Genomic DNA, 13,381 nt, shown 5'->3' with positions numbered 1-13,381 from the left:
TTCCCTTTTAATACAGTTTGATGCTGCATACTGAAAACAAAGTTGGGCCCCACTGAGCAGCACTTAAGAATCACTAAGGCAGTATTAATATGTTAGTGTTAAATACATTACATTACACAACAGCCTTTAATAAAGTGATAATGAGTTTCCCACGTTTATAAAAAATAATATGCTAATATTTGGTTATTGCCTTGATGTCAAAAAGACAGATGAGTAAAACAATTTTAAGATGGCAGAAATGTCTTAAAAATTGATTCATTGTATGGTTATATATCTGTTAATGGGAGCACATTACTGTAGGCCAATTGATAAACCACCTTTAAATTTAAAACTTCTTCGAAATACATTGATTGTGCTCCAAATAGTTTTTTTATCCGCGTGATTTGTTGACGCATTTGTCGTTCAGATTATTGTTTGCAGACTCTTCTCTGTAAATAATAACAGCTTTGTGCATTTTATGGAGCATGGGGCATTAAATCACAGCCTAGGGGTAAAAGGAAACGGTGCCAAGTCTAATGTGAAGGTCACCAAGTTGATTCCAGCCCTCCATGTCAGAGGGGCGGGCTGATTCAGGAGGGGGGAGGTTTACAACCCTCTACTTTCCAGCTAAGGTCTCCAGGGAGTATCAAACTACCACGTCTGCAGCGGGGAGAGAGGGGAAGAGGAGAGGGGATCAAAATAAGCCGACCGGAGGGTAGACAAGAGAGGACAGCGAGGAGTCAGACAGCTTCATGAAAACAAAGGCGGCTGCAACATCTGGAGCAAAGCGCAAGCTGTATTTGGACAGAAAATACGCACAGCCTGCAGCTCCAGAGCCCCCCTTCAGATTTTTATTTGGTTAAAATTCACCAAAAACGCGAGAAGAATGCAAAGACTGGACAGATGCCTCTCGTGGTTTAGGTAACTCAAGTAGGCTAATAAGTTAGAGAGGCACATATCCTCTGGAAACTCTTTTTTTTTTTTTTTTTTGCTTTGCGCCAAGTTGATCTCGGTTGCACCGTTTTCGTTCATGGGATACGTTTTTTCACGGACAATGTTTTGACACATAGCAAAGTGAAGATAGCGCGAACTGTCACGGGAAGACCTGTCCATTTTTTTGTATTTTTTTTTTTTGGAGAGTCAAGTGATGGCACGAGAGCTGAAATCGCTTGTCCGACTGCTGCTGCTGGCGGTGGTGTGGGAGCTGAGCGCACAGGGAGCGACGGAGCGACAAATCAATCCAGAGGTGAGGGACAAAGCCAGAGGTGAGCACTAAAGGGAGGAAAGATTAAATCCAGAATACAGGAGTAAACCAGATAAGAAAGAAAGTCAGATTATTAAATCCCGAGTCAAGGAATAAAGATGAATAAATTCACCCACAATTAAGTAATTATGCCAGATAAATAAATCCAGAGTTTGGGAATTAAATCAGAAAAATAAAAGCAGAGAGGAAAAGCCCAAATAAATACACGTAGATTAGATAAACAAAGATAAGTGATTGCAGAATAAAGGAATAAACCTGATGAATGTGTCTAAAATAGATAATTTAAATCCAATAAATAAATCTAGAGTTGATGAAAAAGTCAAATGATTTTGTAAAGAAGATAGAATGACAGGAGCCAGGTAAAGGAAATACATAAAGTCTTCAGGAGTTAAAGACAGGTTTTAATTAAGAGTGACTGAGAAACTGTATCCTCATATGTAGGCATGAAGGATCTTCCCTGATACTAATTTCCATCAGAGATTTTCTGAATCACCAAAAAAAAAAGATTTCATGGGCATGCACATGCACTGGTTTTGATTGTGAGGACCATAAGGCTTTATTAAAACTTTGCATCCTGATGAATAGCAATTTCATCAGTTGCCTGTAGTTGGTGCAGGGATTAAGGAAGGGTTTTGACCCTGGGTTAGAGGAAGCAGCCCATAATGATGATAGCGCTCGTGAAAACACTGAGAAATGCTGAGGGGGCAAAAGCAGCAGGGCAAGAGAAAAAGCAAATAAGGAGAAATGCAAGCGCTTGTATTGTGGTCGGGGCAGAGACACAGGCAATTTTTGTGGGTATGAGAGAGGGGGGGGGTCTGATAGTTGTGGGTACAGTTATATTCAGAGGGATGGAGGAGATGTAATTGTTGACATCTGTCCTAAGTTATGGCTCAGTGGACTGGGGGGAGTGGGTTTTACAGTCTGAGAGGTTCTGCAGCATCTCAGCCATGGTCAGTTGTGGAAAAACACTCACAGTTTGAACTCTAGTTCTGCACATTAAATAGTTCCAATAACCCACTGAGCTGAGGTACTCAGATCTGATCTGCAGTATCAGCAGTCCTCCAACCCCACAGCCAGTGTAGCATTCTGTGTTGCGGGAAGTGGCATTGTTTTTATACCCCGACACACCTGCTTCCCTCAGTATCATTAATAAATAGTCTGTGTGTGTGTGTGTGTGTGTGTGCGTAATGTATAAGAGCAGGGAGGCCTAAATGACCCTGGTAGGTCATACAGTGGCACCAAACGTCTCTCTAATCATCGTACCCTGCCTATGGAATTATAATTCCAGCTGCGCTGGTGGAAGAAAACTCCACTGACCTACATACAACTGTCAACTTAAAGGCCCAAATCCATGATTCAGATATAAACAACTGAGCTGGCCCATCACCACAACTCGAAACTAAGGATGCGAACCTGCTATCAAGTTTTATTGTTAAAACAGACGACAATAAAATTTATTAGTCTTCTGATGCTATTATATGTGATTTTTTTCCATCAGTAAAATTTGTAAACACGAGGGAAAAAAGGCCCATATTTTCTAATTGTAAACAGTTAAGAAACACAGAGCAATGTACTATTTTCTCTATAAATACATAAATAAAATTATGTATGTACGAGTCGTTAATAAAGTGTTCAAAGTAACATATATTTAGCGTGTGGTTAACCCAGTAGGGAGGCACTTTTTATCGAATTTCCTTAATCAATTATTAGATGAGCTAAAAATCAATAGTTCAATACTAAAAGATGATGCAACATGGAGTACGTGTTTTTTTCACAATAACAGCACTTTTAAACAATGATTTCACTTTGTGAGTGCGCTGACTTAATTTTTTAGTGTTATTTGACAAAAGACCAAATAAGTTTTTATTTATTGTAGCAAATAATGCTGTCCAATTTCTAGGCTTCAATAAAGGACATATACAAGATGAGGGATGCTAGGCAGATCGGCTATCAAGCTAGGAACATCAATGCCATTTTTCCGGTGTAAGCAAAAAGCTGCTGGAAATGTCTCAGAGCAAATAAGGTATTCACACAAGTTAGGTTTCTTGTCTGTAATTTATCTGAGTGGAAGACAGCCAGAGTGTTTTTAGTTTTTTCATCCATTAATTAAATAAAGCAATTAAAACATGTTTCCTTGGAAATAGTTTGAGTCAATGAAGATATATAACACAAAGAGTTCCCGTATTTTGAGCTAATCTTTGTGTGTCATCACCATTAAAAAGAATGGCAACATCAACATTCAACAGCCAACAACCCAACAAATGGAGCGTGTTGAACATGTCTGAGGTGCGCATGAAAGAAACTTTTAGTCACAATATGTGTGAATTCATAGGATTTTTATGGTCAAAAAGTGGTTGGAAATTTGCACGAAAGTGCAGGGGCGAGCTGGACCTAAAGTGCCTTGGAAAGTGTGTTGGTTCAATAAGTTTAAATTCATTTAGTGATTCATCTCCTCTGTTTTCATGACATTCTAATAAAACCACTGCTTCTTGTGTCTACATCTACTTCAATCAAATGCAGGATGTTTGTCATCTCAGATGTTGCCTCCACAAACCCACAAGTCACCAGTATCAGCGCACAGTTCCTTTATTGAGTAGGATGTTTGTGTTTTAATTAACAATAAATCTCATTAAGTGAGTGGTTAAGTGTTGGTCTGTCAGTCTGTGTTGGTGAAATTAGCAGTCGGGGGTTGCAAGGATGCAGAGGTCGTTTCCTGTGGTCTGTGGTAGAGACAGGAAGTGGGTAGTGGGTTTTTGTTTCACCGCTAAAAACACCTTAGTGTGTCAGCAACCACCTGTCTGAGACACACACACACATTTTCTTGCATTTTCTTATTCACACGCTCACAGAAATGGTTGTTCTCTGAGGTCATTCACTACAGATGACGATTAATGGACATGAAATGAGATGATGAAAGCAAAGCAGGGAGGACAGTGAGGAGGCTGTTGATGACTAGAAAGGAGAGCATTGTGGTGATGGGAGTGATGCAATCTGGGAAAAATACAGTTGGGGGATGGAGCAATCATCCAGCTGAATAGGGCAGGATGTAAATCTCAGCTGTCATGCATACATCCTGTATGAATATGAGTCTCTGTCTTTGTGCTGCTGACGGGAACAAGCATTGATCTCAGAGTACGTTAACTGGTAACTTTACACCAGTCCCATCTTTAAGTCTAACTAGTCATGTAGAAGAAAAAGGGAGGAAAGGGAGGAAGGAAGGAAGGGTGCATAGTTTTCAGACAAAGCCACATCCTGAAAGATCACCAGTGGGTGGCCCGAGGGCAGCGTCCCTGAGGAAAGATAGGAGGTGTTAGAGGAAATAAGGTAATACACAAAGTCATTACCTCATTTCCTGTTCATAAAGGAAGCAATTAACGAGCCAAATTTTGGGATAGCGTTTTTCTGCCATCAAGGTTTGCTTGGGATTGAGTTATTGCTCAAATGACATTGGCAGAGAGGAGCGTTTTTCCACTCTTGTGTCACCAGGTCTTATTGTTGTTGGATGGAGAATGGTTGTTTTAATAGACAGCAGCTGGTGGATTTACACACACACACACACACACACACACATACACACACACACAGACTGAATTAAATACCTTTCTACATGTGTTGAGCTCCTGGTCAGAGGGGTCAACAACATCATAAACATCTTACAGCAAAAGGTGCGGGCAAAAGTTCATAAAGAAATTCAAAAGTTGGAATTTAACGTGTTGCGCTGTAAATATTTACACACACGCTCCCTAACACACACAATCACAAGCTAATAATGAGCTGCTGCAAGTGTAGTGGGAGATCGTTTATGACATCTGACATAATAACACAGCTCTATGGATAGACTGAGTCCATGTGTAATGAGGAGCTGTGTGTGTGTGCTGTATACCCAGCATGCCTCAGTTGGACTCCCATCGCTGTTGACCCAAAGTTTCTTTCCATTGGCCTCCACCAAATGGAACAACTGACTCTCTTTCTTTTCTGAAATGCAATCCCTCCCCCCTCTGTCATCCTATGCAAAATGAGCACTTTGCCTCCTGACATAGCAACCGTTGTTTGATTCTTGCGGATCTTCCATTAAACAATAAACTCACATCACTGCATATGAGCGAGCTTCGCCCTTTACCTCAAAACCCTACATTTGGCCTCCTAACAGTACCTTAGCTCTTGGCCTTTCTCTGTCTGCACATTGCTCAAAGGATCAAGAGTGATTATAACACTGTTTTTAAGCAGCAGTGTTAAATTTGCACTGACCATGAGACTTGTGCAGTTGACACTGTTCATACACTCTCATGCCACACACCTTACACACTGAAAACAAATTATAACTGATAACGTCAAGGTGCAGAAACAACACACTGACTGCGCACGTACAGACAAAACAAAAAATACTGCAGTCAAGCCACTTGGAGGCTGATGCATGTCTACTCGTACTGTTACAACACTGGTACTTGGAGCAAAAATCACAAAGAAAGATTTGCATCACAGCGATAATTTCGCACATATTATATACCAAAAAACCTGTCAGCAAATAAAAAGTTAAAAGTGTTTCTATATTCGGTTTGCTGAGAGGCACAATAGATTTCTGCTCAAAATTTTGTTCAGAATGACCCTGCTGTGAACGTATCTAAAGTTGTTTTACTGAATAGTTTTAGAGAAAATAAAGGAAAAGTTAAGAGGCAACAGTTTTCTTATACTTGAACTTACATCTTTTTTTTTCTACCAGAGCTATGCCGAAAGTTTCAATGTAATCCTTTTTCATAATGACTCTGACTATGACCATGTCAAATTCAAAGTTATTTTTCTTTAGTTTTTGTTTGTTTGTGTCCAAAAATTAAAGGTAAAATCTACTCAAAATACATTGTAACACATAGGAAAAGTCCTGAAGTTTAACTTTAAAATATTTCCCTTTACCGGTTTGCTAAAATTTTCTTGTAATCTTGTTCAGGATGACCCTGATCATGACCATGTGAAATCAGCTTAAAGAAATGGATAAATCGTCAAATCTTTAGCTTTAAGTTATGGATAATAAATTGAAATAGTAAGCAAAAAAAGGATAAATAATGAAATAATGGATTGTCAATCAAAGGGTATTTAAGATCATTGGAAAATGCTGTGTGGGTATAACTGAGTAAAGAGGTTGGGAACCACTGCTGGACCTACATCAAGAGACTGTATGAGCGTGGGCTGTCATCTCCTATGCCACAGTAAACAGTGACCATTTCCTCTTCCTGTTACTGCCTTAGTTACTCAGCCCATTAGTGTGGGCAAAAATAGCCACGTCTAACAGTGAATAAGACTTTGTCAAGTCACCTAAGGGACCCATGAGAGAGGTGTGGTAGCCTTAAAGTTAAAACAAGTGTTCAGTGTCACTCAACAGCAGCCTTTTGATGAGCTGAGGGCAAAGTTAGGATTTTGTAGAAAAGAAAACATAGTGGATGCATAAAAGAGAAGAATAAGGTTTCACGCACTTTCAAATCAACCCTTTTTAGTATATTCGCAGTGAAATACATTCTGAGATGCTAAAGTTTGTGTTTGACTTTCCCGCTCATGTGGATGTGCTGGAACAGTGGAAAACAGTGAGTCTTTATGTGTCCACTGGAGCTCCACGGGTGAGTCAGAACCAGAAAGGGCTCATTCAGGGGTGAAGTCTAAACACTGAGACCTCCATGTCTCTCAAGGACAGACAGAGAGGGAGAGATTAGACCTTCAAGGGCCTCCAAAATGCCAGTCACTCATGCCCAAACTCACATACGTATAGTCGTGTGAATATAAGCCTACAGACCTGAGCATAGGTTCAGATAATCTATGTCAGCACTACTTGCACAAGTTTGCTTTGTACTGTACATTATCAGTGGGAAAAATGAAGAAACAAAGCACCGAAAAAGGTTTTGCGTTCATTGTATTTTAGCAACTATTAGCAGCAGATGGGCTACACTGTAATAATTGAGTGGCTCTGGGTGTGGTTGTTCATAAGTATTTACCCTCAAGTCTCTGGGTTTTCCATAAGAGAGGGATGAGGGAGAAGAGAGGAAAAGGGGCGGAGTGACGAGGCGAAGACAGAGACATGGACGTGGGGGGAAGAGTTTGACTTTGAGGTTTGGATGCGCAGAGGAAGAAATTCCCACTTAAATTACTGACTGACGCTGCTGCTCGACTGGAGACATCGGCTGAGGTTGCCCAAGGCCTGAGTCTCACCCTGGGACACTCCCTATCTTTCTCTTTTCTCTCTTTTCAACGCCCTTCATTGCACAAACACCCACTATGCCTTTGGTTTTTAATCAGAACTACGCAAAACAGCTCACATTAAGTTCCATCACATCAAACCCATAGTGTGCAAGGAACAATCAAAAACATCCTAAAAGTGCATTACAAGCTCGTATAGTGACTACAGCATAATATCAAAGGGGTCTCGGTTTTCACTGCGCTCACAATAGCCTCAGTGTTATTTTTCAGCTCTAGCTTGAGAAGGAAAGATTTTAGGAGAAAGAGTAAGGAGAGGCTGTGTGGGAGAGGTGCGGAGCGAAGCCACTGGCACTGATCCAGATGTCAACCAGCACCACAGTGAAATGGGTTTCCAGGGGAAAGTAAGGTCAAGCTAAGCTGAGTCCGAGGTATCTGGAGGCCTGAAGAACTCAGTGACCATCATATGAGCTTCAACGGCTCCAAACTAAAACTGTCTTCAGTTATAACTGTCACTATCTGCACTGAAACACAAACAAGCCACTACAGAGTAACTTCAGTGTAGAAACTGAAGTTAATCTGTGACTCTCTGAGGGGATTTCCTCTCAGTTTCTGTCTTGCAGGGTTTTTGTCTAAACCTAAACAGTGTTTGTTTGAAGTTTTTGGGGGGCGGGGCTTAAGCTTGGCAGTATTCTTTCATGTTGACATTAGTTTCAGTTAGATATGGTCCTCAGTGGAGAGATGACTGTTTATGGCTGAATAGCTTTTGTGTTTAGTCATTAAATGGAAACATGCCAGGTGCTTGAAATTATGTTGCTCCTACTCTTCAAATATCCAGATACCAAAACACAGAAAGATGTTACTCAAGAGCTTATTTTCGCTGTCAGAGAGGAATGTGTTTTTGTTGCAGTTGCATAAAAACATCCTCAACTTCTCATCCCCGTGACTCAAAAGCAACATTACCCCTTTACCCTGGTTCAGCTTTGTTCAACAACAAGAATCAGGTGACATAGGTTCTGTTTTCTATGTCTGTTTCCATAAGACTGGAGTTTCCTTGGTTTGGTTTTGTAATATTTCTCATGACTCACACTGTTGTGGTTTCTTTCTTTTGCTTTAAAGTCATGGCTGCAGCAGTATGGCTACCTGCCACCCGGGGACCTAAGGACCCACGCCCTCCGCTCCCCTCACTCTGTCTCCTCGGCCATCAGCGCCATGCAGAGGTTCTACGGCCTAACCGTCACTGGCACCTTTGACCCCAACACCATTGAGTGAGCACCCTTCAAACAGCTGTATTTCACATGCAGTAGAAGTACAGGCTCCAAACAGGATCACCTGCAGATCAGTTTTCAAATTACAAATATTTCTTGCCGTGTTTTGAGTGGACTATGTCTGGTCTTTGGCAGAGCCATGAGGAGATCGCGCTGTGGTGTGCCAGATAAGTTTGGTGCCGAGCTGAAGACTAACCTGAGGAGGAAGCGTTACGCCATCCAGGGCCTGAAGTGGAACAAGAACGATATTACTTTCTCGTAAGTCAGCATTGTGCTGAATCTGCAGAAACATGATGAAACAGGACTAAAGCTATTTTACACTCTGACTGTTTTGCCTAAATTTATCTTGTGATAAAAACCCCAAACTGTCGAGAGGACAACTGAGCAACTGAAATAGTTTTCCTATAAAGAGGAAATAACCCCATGTGTTATCTTTTCTCCCCCTCCCCCCTTCTCATACACAATTACACACTCCTCAGTATACAGAACTACACCCCTAAAGTGGGCGAGTATGAGACCCATGAAGCCATCAGGAGGGCCTTCAAGGTGTGGGAGAGTGTCACCCCGCTTCGTTTCCGGGAAATTCCCTACAGCTACATACGAGATAAGGTGGAGGAATTTGCCGACATTATGATCTTCTTCGCTGAGGGTTTCCACGGTGACAGCAGCCCGTTCGATGGCGAGGGGGGTTTCCTGGCTCATGCCTATTTTCCCGGTAATGGCATTGGTGGAGACACCCACTTTGATGCAGCTGAGCCTTGGACTATTGGCAACAAGGATCTGTTAGGTGAGGCATTGTTTAATTTATGTTGAAACTGACATTTTGATGAATGAGGATTTTTTTTGTCGTGATTACCCTCAACTTCATGACACAAATGTTGGGAGTCAGGGCTCTTAATTTTGCTGTTGTGGACAAGACAAGCAGCAACAGGCTCAGTCTTGTGTCAGTACATTTGGAGGAGTTAATGCCCTGGGCTATGTTGACACTGCTGAATGGAGAAGTGATTATTTCTGGAGTACAGCAGACACACAGCTTTGCACCACCAGCTGTATAAGCGTGACACATCTGCTCAGGAATTGCAGATCATTTTATTTTTGATTTTACTGATGTGAGAAGTGTGTGTGCCTTTGAGTCACTTTAAAATGAGGAAACGGCAACATTTCCCCCCTTTTTTAGTACTCATAGTCATGTCAGCATGCGATAAAACTCTCCCTATTTCACTCTTCTACTTTATTTTCAGTTATTTAAAAAATTGTCATATTAAATGGTGTTTTGGTGTCTACACTGTTTCAGGTAATGACATTTTCCTGGTTGCGGTCCATGAATTGGGCCATGCTCTGGGTCTGGAGCACTCTAACGACCCTTCAGCCATCATGGCTCCCTTTTACCAATGGATGGACACAGAGAACTTCCAACTCCCTGACGACGATCGCAGAGGCGTACAGCAACTTTATGGTACATTATCAATAGTTCACTATAATCACTATTAACAGAGTCCTGTCTTTATTTTCCTAACCTCAGTGACAGAACACCAGAAATCTAAAGAAAAGTCTATGTAAAACGCATCACATGATGTCTAAGACCCTTTTAATTTTCATGGACTTTTTGTTTGTGTAGTCCTTGGTGCTGTCGTTAAGATTAGGTCTATGAAAACAATTTTCATGTTTCCTCGTTCACATAGGATCTGGATCAGGCCCTCAGCCCCCCCCAACCCGTACGCCGAGCCACAACCCCGAGCCCACATATTCACCAGACAAGCCTCGCTTTGGGCCCAACATCTGTGATGGACACTTTGACACCATTGCCATCCTCAGAGGAGAAATGTTTGTGTTTAAGGTAAACTCACCAAACCTTGATGAACTTGTGGTAGGGCCGTTAGTCAAGCAGCCTGTTGATAAATCTCTTTTCTCTTTCAGGAAAAATGGTTCTGGAGGGTACGTAATAACCATGTTCTGGATGGATATCCCATGCCGATTGGTCACTTTTGGAGAGGACTGCCAACTCATGTCAATGCCGCTTTTGAAAGGGAAGATGGGAAATTTGCTTTCTTTAAAGGTAAGCCTGATTCAGTTTGTTGACAAAACATTTTCAAGAATCTCTTTTTAACAAGGCAACACCTTTCTCTCTCTTCAGGTGATAGGTATTGGGTGTTTACTGAATCAATTCTGGATCATGGTTTCCCCAAGGCTCTAAAGGAAATGGGCACTGGGCTTCCCAAAGATCGAATAGATGCTGCTCTCTACTACACCCCCACTGGACAGACATTTTACTTCAGAGCAAACAAGTAAGTCATTTTCCATGTGTGTGTGTATCCTATCCCACAATTATACTGAACTGAAGTTTATAAACTACTGATTTCAAGGAAAATCCATTTGTGTCACCACCACCAAAAGATATGTTTGAATGTTGACCATATAAGGTCAAAACACTTGAAGTAATCCTGAATTACAAAACTGCTTCTCATTTAAACAAACCTTGTAGAACCTTAAAGCTTACTAAGCCTTCCCATATTGACAAAAGTCATCGTTATAAAACAGCCGGGTAAAATGTGGCAGCCAGTGATTACTGTGCAAACAGCCACCCACATAAACAGAGTCCATGACAAGGGTATGCTATTTTTTAAATAACTGAGATTGCATATGCCCAAAGACAGACAAAACATTCATTATTTGCCTTAGTCTTTTCAGGTCTAGTCTGGCTGTTGGAAGAGTTAACACCAATCCATCTGCCATATTTCTACAAAAAAAATTTGCAACACTCATTTTGTAGTCTGTGTGGTGATTTAGTTCAGCAGAGGCACACACTGAAGCACGTTCTCATGTTTTGGGGTCAAGAGTAAATCAAGTCTCCAGTCAAATCCGAAGTCCTTTAGGGAAGTTCGGGTCAGATTTCAAGCCATTTAAGCCAAGTTGAAGTCAAGTCTCAAGAAAAGTCTTTAAGGAAAGGTCCAAGCCAAATCTCAAGTCAAGACACAAGTCCTTCAGAGCACATCTAAATCAAGCTGCAAGTAGTGTAGGCCAGGTGCAAGTCAAGTCACTTCTGTTGGAACAAGTCTCAAGTCAAGTCCCAACTCCTTTGGGCCAAAGACAAGTCAGGTCTTAAGTCCTTTAGGTCAATAAAAAGTCAAGTCTGTCTCAATTCAAGTCTGAGGTATTTTAGGGCAAGTCTAAATCAAGTCTCAAGTGTGTCAAAACAAGCCTCAAGTCAAGTCTCAGATCCTTATGGGCAAGGCCAAGCCAGGTCTCAAATCATCAACAGTAAATCCAAGTCAAATCTCAAGTGTATCAGAGTAAGTTTCAAGTCATTAAGGGCAAGTCCAAGTCAAGTATTGAGGAATTCACAACAATGCCAAATTTAAAGTCTTTTCTGGCCTTAAAAGAGTCTGTTATCTCACCATAGTTTTTTCCTCTCTCGGTCTCCTCTTATTCTTTGTTTAGATATTACCGTTTCAACGAAGACTCACGACGTGTTGATGATGGCTATCCAAAAGCTATAAGTGTGTGGCAAGGAGTTCCTGACAACATCAAGTCAGCCTTCATGAGTAAAGATCAAGGTAAGAATGTCCTGTATAATATATATTATTAACAAGGACATTTTCTCACATCTTAGTGTGAACTTGTTGAAGTTGCTCTTCCTTTTACTTTAGGTTTGTTTCTCACATTTCTTTGTTCCACACCTCAGCGTACACCTACTTCTACAAAGCCAACAAGTACTGGAAGTTCAACAACCAGATGATGCGTGTGGAGCCAGGATACCCCAAGTCAGCCCTCCGTGACTGGATGGGCTGCCCTAACGAAGACCCCAAGACAGACGGAGGAAGAGGCGGAGGCGGACACGACAAAGACAAGGAGAGGGAGAAGGACAAGGAGCGGGAAGATAAGGACAGAACCAGAGATAGGGAGAGGGAAAGAGAGAGAGAGAGGGAGAGGGAAAGGGAGAGGGAGAAGGAGACAGAGAAGGAGGAGGATACAGAAGTGATCATTATTGAAGTGGATGAGGAGCAAGGGGTAGGTGGTGGCAGTGGAGCAGCGGCGGTGGTGGTGCCGCTGTTCCTGTTAGTGTGTGTGATTGCGACGCTGGCTGCCTTGGTGTTTTTCCGTCGGTACGGTACCCCTCGCCGACTCCTCTACTGCCAAAGATCTTTACTGGACAAGGTGTAGACGGAGGAGGAGGGGATAGAGAGAGGAGGGAAAGACAGAGAGAGAAAGAGAAAAAAAGTGGAAGGAAATGTCGAACATGGATAACGAGGGCAGAAGAGATAAAACAGGAGAAAGAGCAGAAGGAAAAGCACCAGACTTGCATTTTAAAATATTCGTACCACTGCCAGATTCCTTTTGCTCTATCTCTCAACCACTCCATTCTTCCATATTTTTTTTCTCTCCCTTCTGTCTCTGCCTCTCTCCTCGTGGTTACTGACGCCAGCTCTTTGCTGTTTGTTTTAGCCTTTTTCAATGTCTTATTTTTAGGGTTTTTTTTGTCAGTGGTCAGTGTTTGTGTCCTTGTGAATTTCCGCTTTGAACCTGCATCTCCACGACGCCCATTCTAGCATGTTTCTTCGAGTAAGCAAAGAGCGTGTCGGATCGTACGTTCCTCCCCCTTGTTAACTTGCACACACTCACATTAGTACACACATTTTGAAACCACATTGGCGTAGTCATTGTGTTTCTTAATCTTCCAGAAAGTAACGTGTCA

General features: G+C 41.8%; 1 protein-coding gene across 1 annotated transcript; it reads left to right on the top strand.

The window, feature by feature from the left end:
• Positions 1 to 619: 619 nt before the first annotated feature.
• mmp14b (matrix metallopeptidase 14b (membrane-inserted)) lies at positions 620 to 12,996 on the top strand. The gene is made up of 10 exons (XM_042498554.2): positions 620 to 1,225; positions 8,540 to 8,688; positions 8,824 to 8,946; positions 9,168 to 9,475; positions 9,983 to 10,144; positions 10,371 to 10,525; positions 10,606 to 10,744; positions 10,823 to 10,973; positions 12,127 to 12,242; positions 12,371 to 12,996. The coding sequence occupies exons 1-10, from the start codon at positions 1,127 to 1,129 to the stop codon at positions 12,847 to 12,849; spliced, it is 1,881 nt and encodes a 626-aa protein (XP_042354488.1). The 5' UTR covers positions 620 to 1,126; the 3' UTR covers positions 12,850 to 12,996.
• The last annotated feature ends 385 nt before the right edge of the window (positions 12,997 to 13,381 follow it).

This window comes from Plectropomus leopardus, chromosome 12 (genome assembly GCF_026936395.1).
Source record: "Plectropomus leopardus strain MGB_pleo_1.0 chromosome 12, ASM2693639v1, whole genome shotgun sequence".
In the NCBI taxonomy this organism is placed as follows: domain Eukaryota; kingdom Metazoa; phylum Chordata; class Actinopteri; order Perciformes; family Serranidae; genus Plectropomus; species Plectropomus leopardus.
The sequence above is the reverse complement of the archived record's forward strand: the minus strand, read 5'-3'. Positions and strand labels throughout refer to the sequence as shown.